Here is a 17,562-nt window from a genome sequence, read left to right as displayed (position 1 = left end):
GGAAAACACTTTGGTCAAGCAAATATATTAGGCAAACCCCAGTGTCAGAGGCACAAAGACTGGAACAGCAGAAGCCTGCACTGCAAAGTTAAAGCCTAGTTACTTTTACAGAAATATTTTTCTCACTTAAACATCTTCTCAACAATCTTGGGAGGTTAAAAAAAAGTTGGTTGCTTGATAGCTTAAAAGTTAGAATTAAGCCCAACATCAAAATAGTTCAATAATAGATCTGTACTTCAGGCTACAAAGCACTAACATGTTAAGTTGCAGCATTCATTTTGAAACTGAAGATAAAAGGAAACCTTGCAAACATTACAAAATCTTACAATTCAAAACCAGATACTTGTCTATTTTCTCACAGAACAACCAAGGAAAATATCCAACTCAGGTGTTATTCTCTGTTTTACTATTATCATCAAGATTTTGCAACAGCCAAGATTAATGAAGTCAGAAGAGCAAATAAAAACTCTTTTGAAAACATCCTCTCTCTTCTACTGGTCAGAAAGATCACTGGTTTTATCACCACTTCTTCCTACACATTAAATGGTTCTACTGGAATAAAAAAATCACACCACAAGTTAGCAGAACAATGCATTCCCTAAGCAAAGGATACAAATTTTATACATGCATGTTTTGATCATCTGAATTTCACAACCGTTTTCATATTAAACAGAAAATACAACCTAAGCCTATTCACTCAGGGGGAAAAGAAAAAAAAAGAAGTATTTCCACAGAGATAAAAATATGAAGGAGCAAGGAAAAAAAATTAGAACCATGAGAAACACAAGGGCTACATTTATAGGAACATAGCCATTTACAAAACGCCTTTTTTTTAATGGTTGCCTTTCAAGCTGTGCCAACACCACAACGAACATAAAAGATCTGCCTCCCTAGCAGATTTAGAAGAATAAGCAATTACTACATTAGAGAAAATAGGCTCAGAAATTTCCACCAATTGGTAGTTGGCAGCAAAGCAACTCTTTATATGCCAAACCCCAAAACGCCCTTCGGCGCCAACCTCTACATATACCGGCCGTGAACAAACAAATTTAAAAACATCCCTACTGCCTCAAACTGGGCTCAGCCCTTCACTTTGGGGAAAGAGAAAGAAACAAAAAATAAAACAAGAACCCTCGATCCTCCTAGGTAAGCAGTAGAAGGCTTTTATTTTTTTGTCAGGGTGTTTGGAGTCATAGGTCTTCTCTTTGGGGCACTCCATCTCACAAGCTCTTAAACCACAGTTACACTGTGGTTGTGCAACAAAGGCTCCTTCCCAAAGTCTTTGGAAAAGCACAAGGCCTGTCTTCCCAATGGAAGGGAGGTCTCCACATTTACACGCTGTTGCTGCTGGAACAGTTTACACAGAGAGGCAGCTGCATGCAGCAGAGCTCCATAAACTGTTCACAGTCAGAATTAGGGATTTCTCAATCCCGCCTGAGAACACTCCTACAGCTGCAGTCCAAGTTCACTGACTGCCTTTACCACAGAGGGGGAGGAGGAGGTCCTGCAGAAAAAAAAATAATCCTATTCTGGAACATTACCAATAGTTGGTCATCCTCACCATGGACTGAAGACAGTCATCATCCACCATGGGTGATGCCAACATGCAAGCAATGTATGTGATATTTAATGCTAACTACTTTTATTGATCCCTGATGCACTACTGCATTTTCCATACCAATGCAGATCAGTGGGTTTCTGCTGTTTTAGCAGTGCAAGAAGAGGTGAAGGTGAACTGACAATACTAGCTTTTGCAGTTTCCCTTAATGACTCCCTGCTTGCTTGAGAATACCAAAATCTTGAGACAGTGTCAGAACACTTCACGGGCAGAAGAGACTCATTACTGCATAATAAATATCCTCAAAGCTATTTTATTATGAATTAAATTAAACATGACAAACATTGTTTGGATGTTCCTAGGAAGGATTCTCTGTTAAGATGCAGCATTATCAAATCTCATTTAAAATCAAACCTATTAGAAGAACTAAAGAGCACATCATTGTGCTGCCACCAAACACTGACAAGCAAGAGTTTCAGTGATGCCTTTGCCTTGCTACATTTCCATCAAAACACAGAGGTTGTTCTTTTCACATATTTGCTTACAAGAAGTGTATCGAAGCACACAGAACATAACCAGAGACAGAGCTCATACTGAGGCAAACTATGTGCACTTGTTCTGCAATGCATTTGCTAGAAGCTTGCACCACAAAAAAATGGTTTTTTGGCATTAAACATCATAGAAATATTGAAAATAAAAATGCCCACATCTCTGAACACAACTGAAACTTTTACAATTACTTCATGCAGATGTATAGACATGCAGGTGTATAACAGTACAAGAGTCTGGGTACCTGACACCAGTGTGCCTGTGTCACTCTATTACTGAAGTCACAATTCTGTCAGAGTTCCACAGCAGTGTCAAATAAAAGTATCAGGTATCAAAGTCCTGTACTATGAAGGGCTGAGTCATTAATGTGACTGATCAACACCAAGTGTGTTCCTGACACTTTAAACATCCTGTGAGCCATTCCTTTTATTTCTCTGCAAGAATACACACCTACCACATCATTAACCCTAGCTTTCTTTTTGCAGACATAAAACTAAAGCCAAAAAAAAGCAAGTTGCAAAGATGTGACCACCCTCCCAGAATGATTCATTTCAGATACAATTCTTGAACTCAGCTTATGTCAGTTACCACCTCTGGAAACAGCAATCTGTGGAAGTGCAATGGAAGGAGACATTGATATTTTTCTTATACCACTCAGCCACTATGTGGTAGTCTGAAAACACATAGATATCTTAACAAGTTCAAATGTTTCAAATTGTATTACTCAATAAACAGTCACATTTCTGAGCAATACAAAAAGGCTGGCATAAAAATAATTTGTTTTACTTGAATGTAAAGATCCACTTATATTACACTATATACAATTCTAATTTTGTTGTGTGTATTAATATTTTAATAAAGCTTTTAAAAGTTGATTGTTTTTAACTGTCATTATTCAGAAGCAGATGAAAGCACACACAATAATGAGAACTGAACTAATGAAAACTGAGCATCTCAGATTATTAGATGGCCACAGCAGTTTATTCTCCTACCTGCTTCCCATCCAGTGTACAAAGTCTCTTGACTACACCCGAGTCTAACTTAATGGCTTCAGTGATGTCATTCAAGACCTGTTCGAAGGAGTGAGCAGTCTTCTTGTTCAGCAGAATCCTCACAGCTTTCCGTGGCTTTACCCCACTCCTAATAACAGTCACCAATTTGGGTTTAATGAAATCTTTGCTCTCCTTCACTTCACTCCTCGTGGATGTCAAGGACGTCAAGGACCGACTGGACCCAGTCCGTATATTCACGCACCAGTTCGGGTTGACATTCTTGGTGTAATCAACTTTGCGGTATGGTTCATTGGATGCACACACATAGCTCTCACCTGAAAAGAAGAGGACATGTTCACAGTTTAAGGGGGTTTGCAGTGACTTTGTCAACTTAAAAACTAAAAAAAAAAAAAAAAAAAAAAAAAAAGACAAATATTTCGGGAGTGATTTTCCTGTATTTTCACAAGGAGGACTATAAATTATCAGAGCTTTCCACCCAAACAATACTCTGATAGAGTGCTTCCAACAGGTTTCAAAAGACCCCTGGTATAAAAATAGTGGGCAGTGAAGAGGTTCAAGATATTTCACACGTCTTTTGGATTGAGTAATTTTGCAAGTGATTAAATTACTTGAGCTCAACACACGACATTAAGAGCTTTCTCCTACAGCAAATATCCAGGTCCTCCCCTATATATCCCTCAACCTTGTACTTCAAGATATGTACATCCGTGTCTGTGTTTATTTTACAACAGCAAGTTTTAACAGACTAAATTTAAGCACTTCAAGACCCTTACCCTGAAAGGCACCTTAATCTACCACAGTTACCTCCTTTCTACCAAGGACACATATTTGAAATGCACCCACTTTGATATTTTTTAGACCAATGAACACCTCCTAAGGCCACAAATGAGTATTTGATAGTATGGGAGGATAACAATACATCTACACTTCCCCATTTTTAATTTCTTTCCTAACTCAAAGCTGGTTTGCAGTTTTTTTGGTGGATTTTTTTATTTTTTGCTTTGTTTTTGTGGGGGATTTTTGTGTTTTGTTTGTTTGGGGTTCTTTGCTTTGTTTTATTGGGTTTTGTTGGTTTGTTTGTTTTTGTTCCTTTCTTTGTTTTGTTTTTAAGGAAAAAAAAAGAGGAGGACTACTTTCAGCTTATGACAACACTTTTGACACCTGACAGCAATATGCAATATGTAAACCATGACAAGGACATCTTTAACTCTGGGTTATTTGTGTAACTCACATCCTTGAGGTGTCACAAAATGACACCCTAAGACATTCTTGAAAGGGCAGAGTATTGCCAGAACGATGAATGGTAAAGCATCCAAAATTCACAAAATACACCACTGCTCCAGACAGAAGAGCTACCTATATCTTAAAAAGCTTAACCTGTTGTAAAATTAAAGCTACACAGTCAAAGTCACTGGTGGAAGAAACCAAACTCACTTCTAACATGCACAGCAAGAGGAGCAAACATGCATCTAGGGGACAGAATTGTAAGAGTTACAAAATGTACGCCTGTACATTTAGATACATACTAGAAAACTTTTAAACGACACTTTTGCATTCTGAACTCCAGTTTGGAGAGCTGATTTATCTTAGAAGTTGCAGAGCTTATTCTAAAACCAAGATACTAAACAACTTTCAAAGCCCTGAAGAATTACCATGAGCTGAAAGATTTTCTTGTTACTTTTCCAATACTAATTATACTGCTTTGTAATTTAGCTTGTATTTAGACCTTCTTGAAAGTCAACTTGCTGCATTTGAAAGAACACAGACTATAATTAAGCCAAGTTAACAATGATTTTGTTTGGGAAATTCTGGCAGCCAGTTCTGCCTCCACAAACATCACTGGGACTGTATTCCACTCAGGTACTAGGAAACTGGGGTGAAGTCCTGTGGATGCCACTGCCTTGCCTGTACTCTTCTCCTTCACTCATCCCCATCGCTCTTCCCCATATTCACAGATCAAGTGGTGCGAAAAACAAACTGATGCAGACAAAACTAGACTCCTCCTCCTTCCCTGAAAAAAACTAGTTAAGAGAAAGGTGTTCTCAGCACACAAACTCCTTGACAAACAGCTGCATGCTGCACACTAGCACCAAGTCACAGGTAGAAGAAAAAGAATCCCAAACTCCACACATCTTTGTAAGGACTGTGGTGTCTAAAAGCTTATGCTGCCCCACAACAATGCACTAAATTGTAAGATATCTCCAAGCAATCTGGTTTTATCAAACCTGAGCAAGTTATTGGATGAGATGACTTCAGAAAGTCCCTTTCAAACTAAGAGATCCTATGATTTTAAAGATACGCAGAGTTCTCTTCCAACAGCTATTTTGGCCATCTATCCTGTTGTTGCAAAACAGCATGAGATATTCAAGTTTTGTGGCAGCAAGCTCAGCTACAATAGAAAGCAAAGGCTTCCCCATGCGCATCCTCTAACACTAGATTGAAAGGACTATGCTTGGTGTCTGGACAATTGCCAGTAAGTCTGCCTACAAACTCAGTGCTGCCTAAGGAGAGGCACCTCAAGAAGCTGGTAGTAGTCCCACTCAGTGGGACAGAAGAGGCAAAATCAGAAGGGTAAAATAAAACTCATGGATTGAGATAGAGATAGTTTAATAGGGAAATCAAAAGCCACACGGGCAAGCAAAGATAAACAAGGAATTCATTCACCACTTCTCAAGGACAGGCAGGTGTTCAGCCTCCCCCAGGAAAGCCAGGCTCCATCATGGTAATGACGGAAGGGAATCCACGTGCTTTAACTCTGAACTTTCCTCCTCTTCTTCTTTCTTTGCCCAGACTTATAAACTGAGGATGATGTCATACGGTCTGGAATATCATTTGGGCCAGTTGGGGGCAGCTGTCCCAGCAGTGTCACCTCCCAGTTTCATTCTCCCTCAGCCCACTCTCTGGTGGGATGGTGTGAGAAGCCAAAAGGCCTTGGCTCTGTGCGAGCCCTGCTCAGCAGAAACAAAAACATGGCCCTGTTATCAACACTGTTTCAAAAACAAATACAAAACATAGCCCACACCAGCTACCATGAACAAAATTAACTCTATCCCAGCCAAAACCAACACAAGCTCTTGGGACAGTCTGTCCAGCTGTGCACAAAAGAGCTTTAAATAAATTCCACAAAGTACCTCAAAATTCACCATCATTGAGAATGTTCAAAATTATCCTTTCCAACTCAAAACAAATGTACTTCCTAGACCATAAAAAAAAAATCCAACCCAACAAATGAACAAAAACCAAGATAATTCAAAATGAAATCTCAGGGCTGAAATTTAAATTAACAAAGTTTAAAAAAAATAAAAATTAAAGCTACTCAGAAACAGTCTCAAACTTGAAGTGAATTAATTGCTTTATATAAAATAAAGGTAGAGGAAAAAAGGTCTCTTTGCTCAAGGATTTATCACAGCAAAGTTTCAACAGGCATGCTGGCTTTGTCTTTTACAGACTCATAATCATAAATAGAGCATCTTCTTTGTCCTGCCATGGAACGTGATCTATTATCTGTCACAGCTGTACTACAGCACTCTATATATAGGACAGCAGAAATTGTACTTCTATAAAATTTTCAGTCAATATTAATCCAAAAGGATCTATATTTCTTTAAAACAGCAGTGTAAAACTTTCTTTCTCCTACTGCTTGCCTTGCTTAGTGCATTAACAATTTCTAGATTATATCATAGTGGTGTGATGCAGATTTCTTCTTGTAACTTTTTTTCCTTTAAGCAGAGGCCACAGTAACAGAAGTCAGGAAGTGCTTTCAAGTTAAAACAATGTAATAACTTAAAAGAAAAAATTTCAAATTATTTGTTTCAGTTGCATTTAGCAAAGACTGAAGTTGAAGCACAAACTATTTTACCTTAAAAAAGATAAAATCTGCCAAAATGAATTGAAAATTTCCTATAGTTGGCAGATACAGAGAAGTCTTATTACTTGAGAATATAGTATAATACAGATTGTTTAGTAAATGCTTTAAAGTCCATGCCTGCTTTCATATACCAGACATATAAAGTGAAGAAACACAAGTTTTGCATGGAAAACAGATTTTACTACTACACCTGCAAGGCAGGCACATATGGCAAGACTAGAGCAAGGGCTGTAAGTGAGAAAACACATTCACTGTGTGATTTTCTTGTTTCATGACTTAAAGGATAAAGTTTTCAGATTAGTACTTAAATCTCTAATTATTTAACCACAGCCAGGACTTCACCCAGAGTTTCTAAGTTCTATTTAAAAACTTGCAAAATACAAAAAAACCCAAGAAACAGTATCATTAAGAAGCCAATTGCTTCCCTCTGGATTAAGAATGGTTTTCTAGGAACGAGCTAAACATTTATTTGTTTGACAGGGGTATACAATTCACTACTTTCCAGATGAAAATAAGTAAGGAAAAAAATGGTAGGGGTAACTTAAATCACACCTATAAAGTTAACTTCAGGAAACTTTCTTACAGAATGGTGTATTTAAAAAGCATGCCTGAGAAAACACCATCCCTTGATAAGCAAGCATCAATAAAGGTCTGCTATTGTTTAAATTATTGTGGTCATCCTCCAAAGTAGAAAATGCCCTTATGTATATCAGTTTGGAACTTTGTCATTTCTAGAAGTATTATCTCTTTTTTTACATTAATTTTTTTGTAGGAAAGAACCCAAAAAAAATTATATATATATACACACACCATATATATATATATATATATATGTAATATTTGTTCACAGCTTTCATGTATGAGCTGATTTTAAATCTGTTTGGGATTAATTCATGTATAAATACACACTTCTGATAATCTCCACTATCTTTTGGAAAACTAATATATGTAAAATATAACAAACAATACTTGATCTTTGAGGGAGTCTAGAAGGGTTGAACCAATCAAATTGTTTTCAAACATTGTTGAAACTAACAGACACCTTTATAGTTGAAAATCACAAACATAAATAAATTTGACTATTTCACTGACTGTCTTGACTGAGATTTTCCATGAGAATAACCTAAATGCATATCATCCCAAATAAAAAGGAAATATTTTATGAGACTTCAGCAGCATTTTGATCAGGCTGTAGCTTTTTTCTTTTTGCATTTTTACATCTACCAGCCCAAGAAAGTTGACACATCTCCAAAACCAGGCATAAACAATAATTCAAATATTTACACTGCTGACTTCAATATGGTCAATTTTATGGTTTGAAGGCCCAGCATCCATTTATATTCTTGAAAGACTAAAGCTAATGCATACTAGCTTCAACTAGCACAGAGTCATAGCAATTACATTATGGAAAGTAAATACCATGTCTCCAGCTCCAAGATTGGCATTAGCATGAATCAGCTCCCCAAGTTTCAGACCAGAGCACGAGTTTAGTCTCTAATATTACACTGAGATTTGCAGGTAAAGAAGCAAAATAAAGAGTAATGAAGCAGGAAGATCTATTTAGCAATGCTTCCTTTTTTTCCTTTAGATGCAGAAAAAAATGCAACACTTCCAGACATAGGTGACATCTGGGACTCTTGAGTCCAGTCAAACTATTCCACAGCAGAAAGCTCAACCAGGCTGCAGAGCAGTTTTGGCAGAAGTCTGAAACCTCCTTATAAGTTCACAGCATAATTTCAACAGAGTGTATGTACAGTCCATCCCATGACTCATGACAGTACCCAGAGCGAGCCAAAAGTGCCAGCTCTTCTATGAAGAAATACTGCTACCATCAAAAACTCCTCAATTTGGGCATATGCTTGCTTAAAAAGAGAAACATCTGCTGATATTTTGGGTCACAATATAATCAGTAAATGGCGTAAGTCTACTTCTGATTTTCCAAGTCTTATTAACAGTAGAAAATCAGCTAGAAGACATGGAACATTGCCTATTGACAAGGAACATTACCTGCCTCTCAATAATTTAGCTGCACTGAATTAATAACCAGATGCACTATCCATGAAACAAGCTGCTGTGTAAGTGGTTTAAGAACAATGTAAAAGGATTCCAGCTGCAGACAGCCAACAGCCTAAACACAACCCTTGCCATTCCCTCAGAACAGGAAAATACAGATGATAAACACAGAAAATGGAAAAAGAGAAAACAAAACTACATCGGTCAATCTGACTGACAAATAGCCATAGGTCATCAGCTGCCTAAATACTGGTTTGCTTTCTTAGAAACACATCCACCAAGTTTTTTATTTGCCATCTATTTCTTCAACACCAATCCTCAGGAAATGTGCCTAGCTCACCTTTCAAGAAAAAAATGCATGGCTTAAGGAGAATAGCGTGTACACCTAGTACACGAGGCTGTGGATGTGTCTATCATGGGTCTGTCTAGACTTCAGTAAAGTGTTTGACACCATCTGCCACAGCGTCCTCCTAGAAAAACTGACTGCTTGCAGCTTGGGTGTGTGGACTCTTCAATGGGTGAAAATCTGTCTGGATGGCTGGGCCCAGAGTGCTGTGATGAATGGAGACAAATCCATTTGTCAGTTGGTCACTAGTGGTGTTCCCCAGGGCTCCACCTTGGGCCGGTCCTGTTTAATGTCTTTATGGATGATCTGGACACGGGGATCAAGTGCTCCCTCAGTAATTGTGCAGAAGACACTGACCTGATGTGCTCAAGGGATGGAAGGCTCTGCTGGAGACCTGGACAGATTCCATCAGTGGGCTGAGGACATGGCTGCAGGAGGCTCAAGCAGGTGAAGTGTCAGGTTCTGCACCTGAGCCGTGCAATGATACAGGCTGGGTGAGGAATAGCTTGGGACAGAAAGGGACACCTGGGATGCTGGTTGACAGCAGCTGAATCTGAGCCAGGGTGCCCATGTGGCCAAGAGAGCTGATGGCACCCTGGCCTGGATCAGCCAGCAGGACAGAGAAGTGGTTGTTCCCCTGTACTGGGCGCTGGTGAGGCCACACCTCGAGTGCTGTGTCAAGGTCTATGCCTCTCACTTTAAAAAGGACATTGAGGAGCTGCAGTGTGTCCAGAAAAGGGAAACAAGGCTCATGAAGGGTCTGTAAAACATGTCTTACGGGGAATGGCTGAGGGAGCTGGATTTGTTGAGTCAGGAGAAGAGTAGGCTCAGGCCTCATGGCTGTCTACAACTCCCTGAAAGAAGGTTGGATGGCGGTGGGATCAGTCTCTTCTGCCATGCCTACAGTAAGAGGAGTAGAAGAAATGGCCTTAAGCTGAGACAGGAGAAATTCAGATGAGATATTAGAAAAAAATCTTTTCACTGTTAGGGTGATCAGGCATTGGAATAGTTTCCTCAGGCAGGTGGGGCAGTCACCATCCTGCAGATGTTTAAGAGGCATTTGGATCTGGTGACATGGTGAAATGGTTTAGTGGCAGTGCTCCGTGGATGGTTGGACTGGATGATCTCAAAAGTCTCTTTCAACCCTGATTATTTTATATCTCTGCATGAACTATTCTAAATTCAGCCATGCAATATTAGGTACTAATATTACTACTAATTAGGTACCAAGAGGGCATCCTGCCCTTTTGAATCACAATTGTGATATGTGCAGTTTTGAGGGAACACAGCTGCCTGACCATTTGGGGTTCTTCACAGAATAAATTTTGTGAACCAAACCTCACTGCTAAGCATTTAACAAATAGCCTAGAATATTCAGACTTTTTGTCCTTAAAAAATAGAAACTATTAAAGAAATACTTACAGATATGTTTCCTGCAACTACAGATACTTTTCCTGGCATTAGGTTAGAAACCAAATGTGGATACGTTACATGTTGTAAGCAATAAAAGGAATTAATTAAGTGCGCAACACTCAAAAATCCTCAGCATGGATATTTGAAACAAACTTATCTGAATAAAGTTTTCTGGCTTGTTTTTTTGCATGGTTAATAAGCATGATCTCCTGAAAGTGACATAAAGGATCACTTTTTAAATGGCACTCTGCATAACAGAGAATGATACAGCTGACAAGTAAAAACATCCCTAGGGAAAGAAAACAGTTTCCATATATTTTAGGCATGTGTGCCCTTGTCAACCCCACAGGACAGGGCAGGAACCTGCATAGATTTCACCTATCCACCTTATGTTCCTCAGCTCCTTTGGGTGCAACTCTTTAGCTTCAAAGCTTCCAAAAGCTGCTTATTTAGTACAGCAAGGTAGTTATTAAGGCTACTGACCTTCTTTCTAACTTTAGGAAACACAGCAGAGTACCCTTTCCGTGTTCTGTAACACAAAGCCAAGCACATTTCCGGAACATTTACAGCATATATGACTGATCTAAAAATAAAATAACCCCTTTTATGAAGGATTGGGTTATTTCAATTTCTCTTTCCTTCCTTACTTTGAGCAACTTCCCTCCTCATAAGTTTTGTACAATTCACTTCCATATCATCTTTAATAACCCTGTATAAGTCACAATCTTTACTCATCTACAGCACTCAGAATTCCCCATGCACTTTTTAAAACCTGGGAGAACAACCAGGATTTTAGCAGATGACTAACTGCTACTAGCTCTCTTTTGATTTGATTTAGACATTAAGAGGTGTAGATTACAGCTTCCTACAGGCTTTCAGAGAATCACAGAACAGCTGAGATTGGAAGAGACCTCTGGAAGTTCAACCCTTTGCTCAGGCAGGGTAAAAGCTCTCAGAAGACAGTCAACGACATGGTATCAAACACATCTGACACCATGTGCCTTCTCCGCAGGAACTAAATAACCCTTTTCAGGTAAACTAGGATTTCCCCATCCCTGAAACTAGGAGATAAATTGTGATGGAACTATTTTATTTTACTTGGATGGAAGTCAACTAAGAATTGCTTCCACATTTCACATTCACACCCCATCACTCCAGAACTGTGTCACAACAGTGATTTGAACATGTATTTGGAAGAATATGCTTTCAGTGTTTTTTAATCCTTCTTTCATCCTCCTTTTTTACCCTTCTTTGTTCAACTTACTACATTTACCTCTTGTTTTTTGAAGCACTACAGCTTCTGGCTCTAGCACAGGAGGGTAATAATACCTTTTGAAATGAGCAAAAATACAAACTGACTACTTAGTGTTGCCATCTGCTTGCCCTGACGAAAGAAAATATATTCTTGACATAATACAACAGCGCACATCAACCAAAGTCACAGGTACTTTAGGCAGGATTAAAATGTAATATGCAGTAACAACTATGGTCTAAGGCAGAAAAAACTTGGATTGTTCAACACCTTATTTCAAAACACGTTCTCTCACTTTGTGTTAGTGAGGCAGAGCTCATTTCTGTAAATCAGATATTGCTCTGTGCTATGTGTCCTGGCCATGCACAAGGACTGCCCTGCCTCAAACCTTCCCACCTCCTGCCCAAAGACTTCCCTACAGATGCCTGTTGATTGTGTGCACAACCATGCAGACAAAACTCCTGACATTTTATAAAGGACTGTATTAATTAAGCATTGTTGTTGAACGAACAAAGACTCTCAGCCATTTTTCTAGGGTACTAGAAGGATTCCCATTAGATGCAAAACAAACAGAACTTCTCTTTCCAGGAATAAAGTCTACACTTGCTTTCATCTCCCAAAATCCAACAAAAACTCCCGGCTTTGCAGCAGACCTGTACAGTCGGGATTCTCTATGTCTTTCATTAACAAGGCAATGAAAACAAAGAGAGAGAGCACAACCAATATCCACATAAAACACATAGCTCAGGACTAAAGAGCTGCGCAGTTCTATTACCATGGTGTCATGCTTTAGGCAGCCTATATTTTCAAGGGAAACTGAAGGAAATAGACAAACACTTAAACAGCTAACTCTGGTAGAAAATAAAAATTAATCTACTTTTTAATATTTGATATTGAAGGGCAAGTATAAAATTACACACGGAATGTTGTATTCTAAAGTAAAAAGCAGTGTTATGTCTGAGAGTAAAGCTGGAAGAAAGAAAACTATAAGAAAGTCATAATAGTCCCAGCCCCCACCTCCTCTCTGGATCTGCCTGCTCAAACAGAACAGGAGCCAACAACGAAATTCCTCCCATTCTAAGAAAACAGTAAAAACTGTCAAACTCATAATGTTTCCTAATCTACAGGGGCTGAGAATATAAATTATATTTGCCTTAGGCTGGTCCAACAGAGCATGCTTTTTTGATTGTCATATCCAGTTAAGAAAAGCAATATGCTTCATAAAATGGAGCTTCTATTTTTGACTAATAAACAGGATCTGGTGCAATTTTTAACTGGCTCAACCCATAACAGCAATATTTCATATCCTCAGTATGTCCATGCACTAGCTCTTTTTCTCTTAAAATGACAAGCAGTAAAACAGACTGCTAAATACAGCCAAACTCAAAAAAACCCCATTTATCAGTGACTCAACTTAGCTTGTTATGATACAGAATTTGATGTTGCCAGCTTTTATATCCCAGATAGATAAATAGCAAATAAGCCCTAAAGAGCTTGCCCTGTACTGGGACACATCACTGTCCAAGAGCTACAGACACAGGCTGGAGCTGAGGGAGGTTTATTGCAGATCTTGCTGGCTTGGTAAGGTTTGCTGAGCACTCACCTTCTGCTCACTGCAGAGATCTGCCACTACTGAACCTGAACTGCTGTGACTCCATGTCCCAGTTCAGGAGCACTGGGAAGGTGCCAAGAGACCAGTGAGCTTGGTATTGCATCACGCAGCCATGGCCCGTCTGGTGCTCAGCCTGCGGCTGGCACACACTACAGCACTTGAATTTTCCTTTCTGAAAATATTAAAAAGACATACAGCAAAATACCATTCAAAACTATTTCTAGTGCTTCTGCAGTTCAAGCTTTAGGTCAACACCAATGTTGGAACATTTACTCGAGAGCAGAAATTCAAGCTTGCTGTGCTGTAACCATGAGAAATAAAGAAAATAAAGAAAATCAAGAAAGAATGCAAAATCAAAGAACGCAAATCAAATCTCTTCCAGCACCTCAAGAACAAAACAGCTGGCAAAAAACTCAAATAATTTCAAGGAATTATGGATTCACTACTTGTTTGTTGTCCTTTCCTTCCTCTATATACTTCTCTTTCTCTGTGTGATTAGTCTTACATTGGAGAAGTTTTTAGCATGCTAACTGGAGAACATACTAATCCAATTATGGTGCTATAGGATTTTCTTAATATTCCTGAGAGTTATATTGGGTAGATGACTAAGTACTTGGGATTCCTTTTTTCCCCTTTTATTTATTTGAGAAAGCACGGAAGTGGCATTTTGACTGTGACATTTATTTTGCTTTATTCTTCCAGTAAAGAGCCACAACAAAGGTTACGATTTCAATGAGTATTTGAAGAGACAAATACTAAGTTTTGCTTTCAATTATTAATTTATAGTTGTAAGAGTATATATGGCTGTCCAGCAAGTAATTCTGTCTTTGTTTTAAGTCATAAAAGTCTAATATCATTCGTGCTGCAACATTTCAGAAGTCACCCCATGTTATTGCTAGTTTCATCTCCTTTCCCTTCTGTGACCACTTCAGCATATCATATTTTTAAGGTATCTTTAAATTACCCACCAAATCATGAAAGTTTTTCTTACTTACTTCACCGCAGGGTCAGCATTTCACTCTACAACCACTTCATACTTATTCAGTTGTCGATGTAAAACAGCCTTATAGTAGATCATGTAAGTTCTCAGCGCTATGGTACTATCAGAAAGTGCCCTTCCATGCACATCTTTTCTGAGGGAGACCCATTTGGCACAGCAAATTCTGCAGCCCACCCCTTTCTCTTCCATGTTGTGAAGCAGCTGGTCCCTAACTCCCAATGTGCTTATTGGTGGATTAGATAAAGGTCTTCAGGTTTCCTTTCTCATCCAATTCTCCAGGTGTGATTCAGCACTGCTTTGAAAAGGAAAGCTTCCAAACCAAAGCTCAAAGGATAGGAAGCTGAAAGCCTAGGACGCAAGAGGCATTGGAAGGCCTATAAAAAATTCCAGTTCTTCATTAATGCAAACCAGCTACACCTGGCACACAGAGTCACAGGGTGGAAGACTGTGGTAGCTGATCTATTAAATACCTGAGAACAACCATCGAGTGCAAATTCATTACGAACCTCTCCGCGTGCACAACATAACCTGTGTATTTGGGAAGCAGGCAATGCTGAGCTCAAACTGTATTTTAAGACATCACGTGAAAAGACTGGGGAATTCTGCCCCTCATTCCGATAATTATCACTCCCCACAAACATGGGGCATATCTGTCATTCACAAAACAATATTTCTGGTCCCATTTTGAGACAGTCAAGTGCTGCTCTGTTCAGATTTGCAAGGTCTACATAACTTCAGCAGCTAAGTCCCATTACGAAAAGCTACTTAGGAACAACTCTGAAATACATCTGATTCCATAACACGCTTTTGAAAGTCAGGCAAGGTAGGTAATTCCCTCTATTAATATGGACTCTGATCACATTTGAAACCAGGGCATTACGCCTGGTAGTTTTAATAAACGGTAGGATATAGATACCCTTTTTTCACAGCACTGGGGCTTCTTCTCTGAAGACTGAAGCCACTAAGAGTCAACAATAACACTTAGAGAACGAAATTACAAATTCCTATTACAACAGGATTTACAATAATTCCTATTACAAATGGAAGGCAACCAAGAACTTTACAGTTCTTCCAGATGAAAAGGGCACCTACTGCTTAACTACCATTGGAGTGAAGACCAGCGCATGCAGATGGCAGCGCTCAAGGTGATGGGAGAAGTGGATGGTCCACACGGGGAAAACGAGGTCCTACCGCCTCTCACAATAGCGGCCAACTCCGGCTACTTGCCCTCACGGGTTCTGTGGCCGCCAGTTTTCACAAAGCGACCTCTCCGCTTTGATCCGGGTACGGACTGGCAAGCTCGCCCCAGGCTGTGCCCACAGCCCATCACCAGCTCCCATAGCCAGATCCGGCCGGACTTTGGCACCCTCCTCACCTTCCACCAGCTCGTCGAGGCTGGTGAGTTTCTTGCTGCCATCGATAGTGTAGATGGTGCGGACCCCCTGGGGCAGGTTCACGTTGTCCGACAGGGACCGGGTGAGCTCCACCAGGAGGGCGTCGAAGGAGCGGAAGCGGTCGGGGGAGATGGCGTACACCAAGCCCTTGAAGTACCTGTCCCCGTTGCGGTAGAAGCGGGCTTTGCGCGCCTTCTTCTCGGAGCTGAGCGCCTGCAAGGTGCGGGTGCGATAGAGGCTGCAGTGCGCGCTGTGCGCCGGGCTGGGCACCAGCCCATTGCCCCGCGGCCCCGCGCCGCCGCCGGACCCGGAGCCTCCGCGCCGCGGCCCGGAGCGCTGCTGCCGCTTGTCCCGCTCCTCGAAGTGCTCCAGCTCGATGCTCCGGCTGCTCGCCATGGGGAGCCGTCCGCCCGCGCTCCCAGCTCCGCTACGGGCTGCTACGCCTGGCCGCCTCGCTCGCAAGGGCTCGGGCCGCCTAAAAGAGCATCGCGCCCGGCCGCTGTCGCCGGGAGGGCTGCGGCTGAGCGCGGCGCCCGACCTGCCCCGCCACCGCAGCCGCGGCCCTGCCGGAGCCGCCGCTACCCGCTGCTGCACAAAAGCATCCCTCACGGCCGAGCGCGGCGCCCCCCGGCTACGGGCGATGCCAGGGGCCGAGCGAGAGGCTCGCAGGAGCCCCGCGGCCGCGCCCCCGCGCCGTGCCCATGCGGGCTCACACAATGCGCGGGTCCCCTGCTCAGCCCCTGCCCTGCTGGCTCTGCCGGGCAGCGGCGCTGGGGCCGGAGCGCCTAATCCAGCAGCTCCGGCTCTGCTCCCGCAGCGGGGGCAGCAGCAGCACCGCCGCTCGGCGCGGGGAGCGGCGCAGCCTCGGCTCCCCGGCGGGGGAAGCAGCCGCAGCGGATCCGGCGGGAGCGGCGCTGGCGGCCCCACCGTGGAGCGCAGCGGAGCCGGAGCGGGCGGGGCTCCTGCCGGGCCGGGCGGGCGCGGGGGCGGCGCCTGCTCGGATCGCGTCCGGTGCGGGGGTGGCCGTGGGCAGGGTGGGAGCGGCGGCTGGCGGGGAGAGGAGAGGGAAAGGGGTTCGTCTAGGAAGGGAGAATTTGGAGGCGCAGTTTTCCCATTGGGTATTGCTGCCCTTCTGGTGGTCGTCCAAGGGCCACCCGCCCCTCAGGCGCACCAGCGGAGCTGCCCGCCAGCTCTCTCCCGGCTTTACGTGGCTCAGTCACGGCGTTAAAATGCTAAAAAAAGCTCCTTCTGTACGGCCCTCAGCCCAAAATACGTTCGTTAAAATGCTAAAAATGCTCCTTCTGTGCGGCCCTCAGCCCAAAATACGTCCCGCGGGACAGAAAACTGCGCATCCCTGTCATTTGTTGGCAGAACTGCTTTAAAGGGCACGTAGTGATGGGACATGGGGTGGATTCAAAGTGAGAGTAGGCGTTGGACAGGCAGATTGGATATTGGGACAAAATTCTTCCCTATGAGGATGGTGAGGCACAGGTTGCCCGGAGAAGCTGTGCCTGCCCCATCCCTGGAAGTGTTCCAGGCCTGAC

The 17,562-nt window shown here is 41.9% G+C and overlaps 1 protein-coding gene across 2 annotated transcripts in view; it reads right to left on the bottom strand.

The window, feature by feature from the left end:
- DCLK2 (doublecortin like kinase 2) overlaps positions 1 to 16,923 on the bottom strand; it is an 80,599-nt gene extending 63,676 nt beyond the window's left edge. For both annotated transcript variants that reach the window (XM_041411906.1, XM_041411907.1), the window contains exons 1-2: positions 16,000 to 16,923; positions 3,100 to 3,434 (exon numbers count right to left, since the gene is read on the bottom strand). In XM_041411906.1, coding sequence (XP_041267840.1) covers positions 3,100 to 3,434; positions 16,000 to 16,414 — 750 coding nt within the window. In that variant the 5' untranslated portion in view covers positions 16,415 to 16,923. The remainder of the gene's footprint in view (positions 1 to 3,099; positions 3,435 to 15,999) is intronic.
- Positions 16,924 to 17,562: the final 639 nt, after the last annotated feature.

The sequence above is a fragment of the Onychostruthus taczanowskii genome, unplaced genomic scaffold, assembly GCF_017590055.1.
Source record: "Onychostruthus taczanowskii isolate IOZ18803 unplaced genomic scaffold, ASM1759005v1 scaffold38, whole genome shotgun sequence".
Taxonomy (NCBI): Eukaryota; Metazoa; Chordata; class Aves; order Passeriformes; family Passeridae; genus Onychostruthus; species Onychostruthus taczanowskii.
The sequence above is the reverse complement of the archived record's forward strand: the minus strand, read 5'-3'. Positions and strand labels throughout refer to the sequence as shown.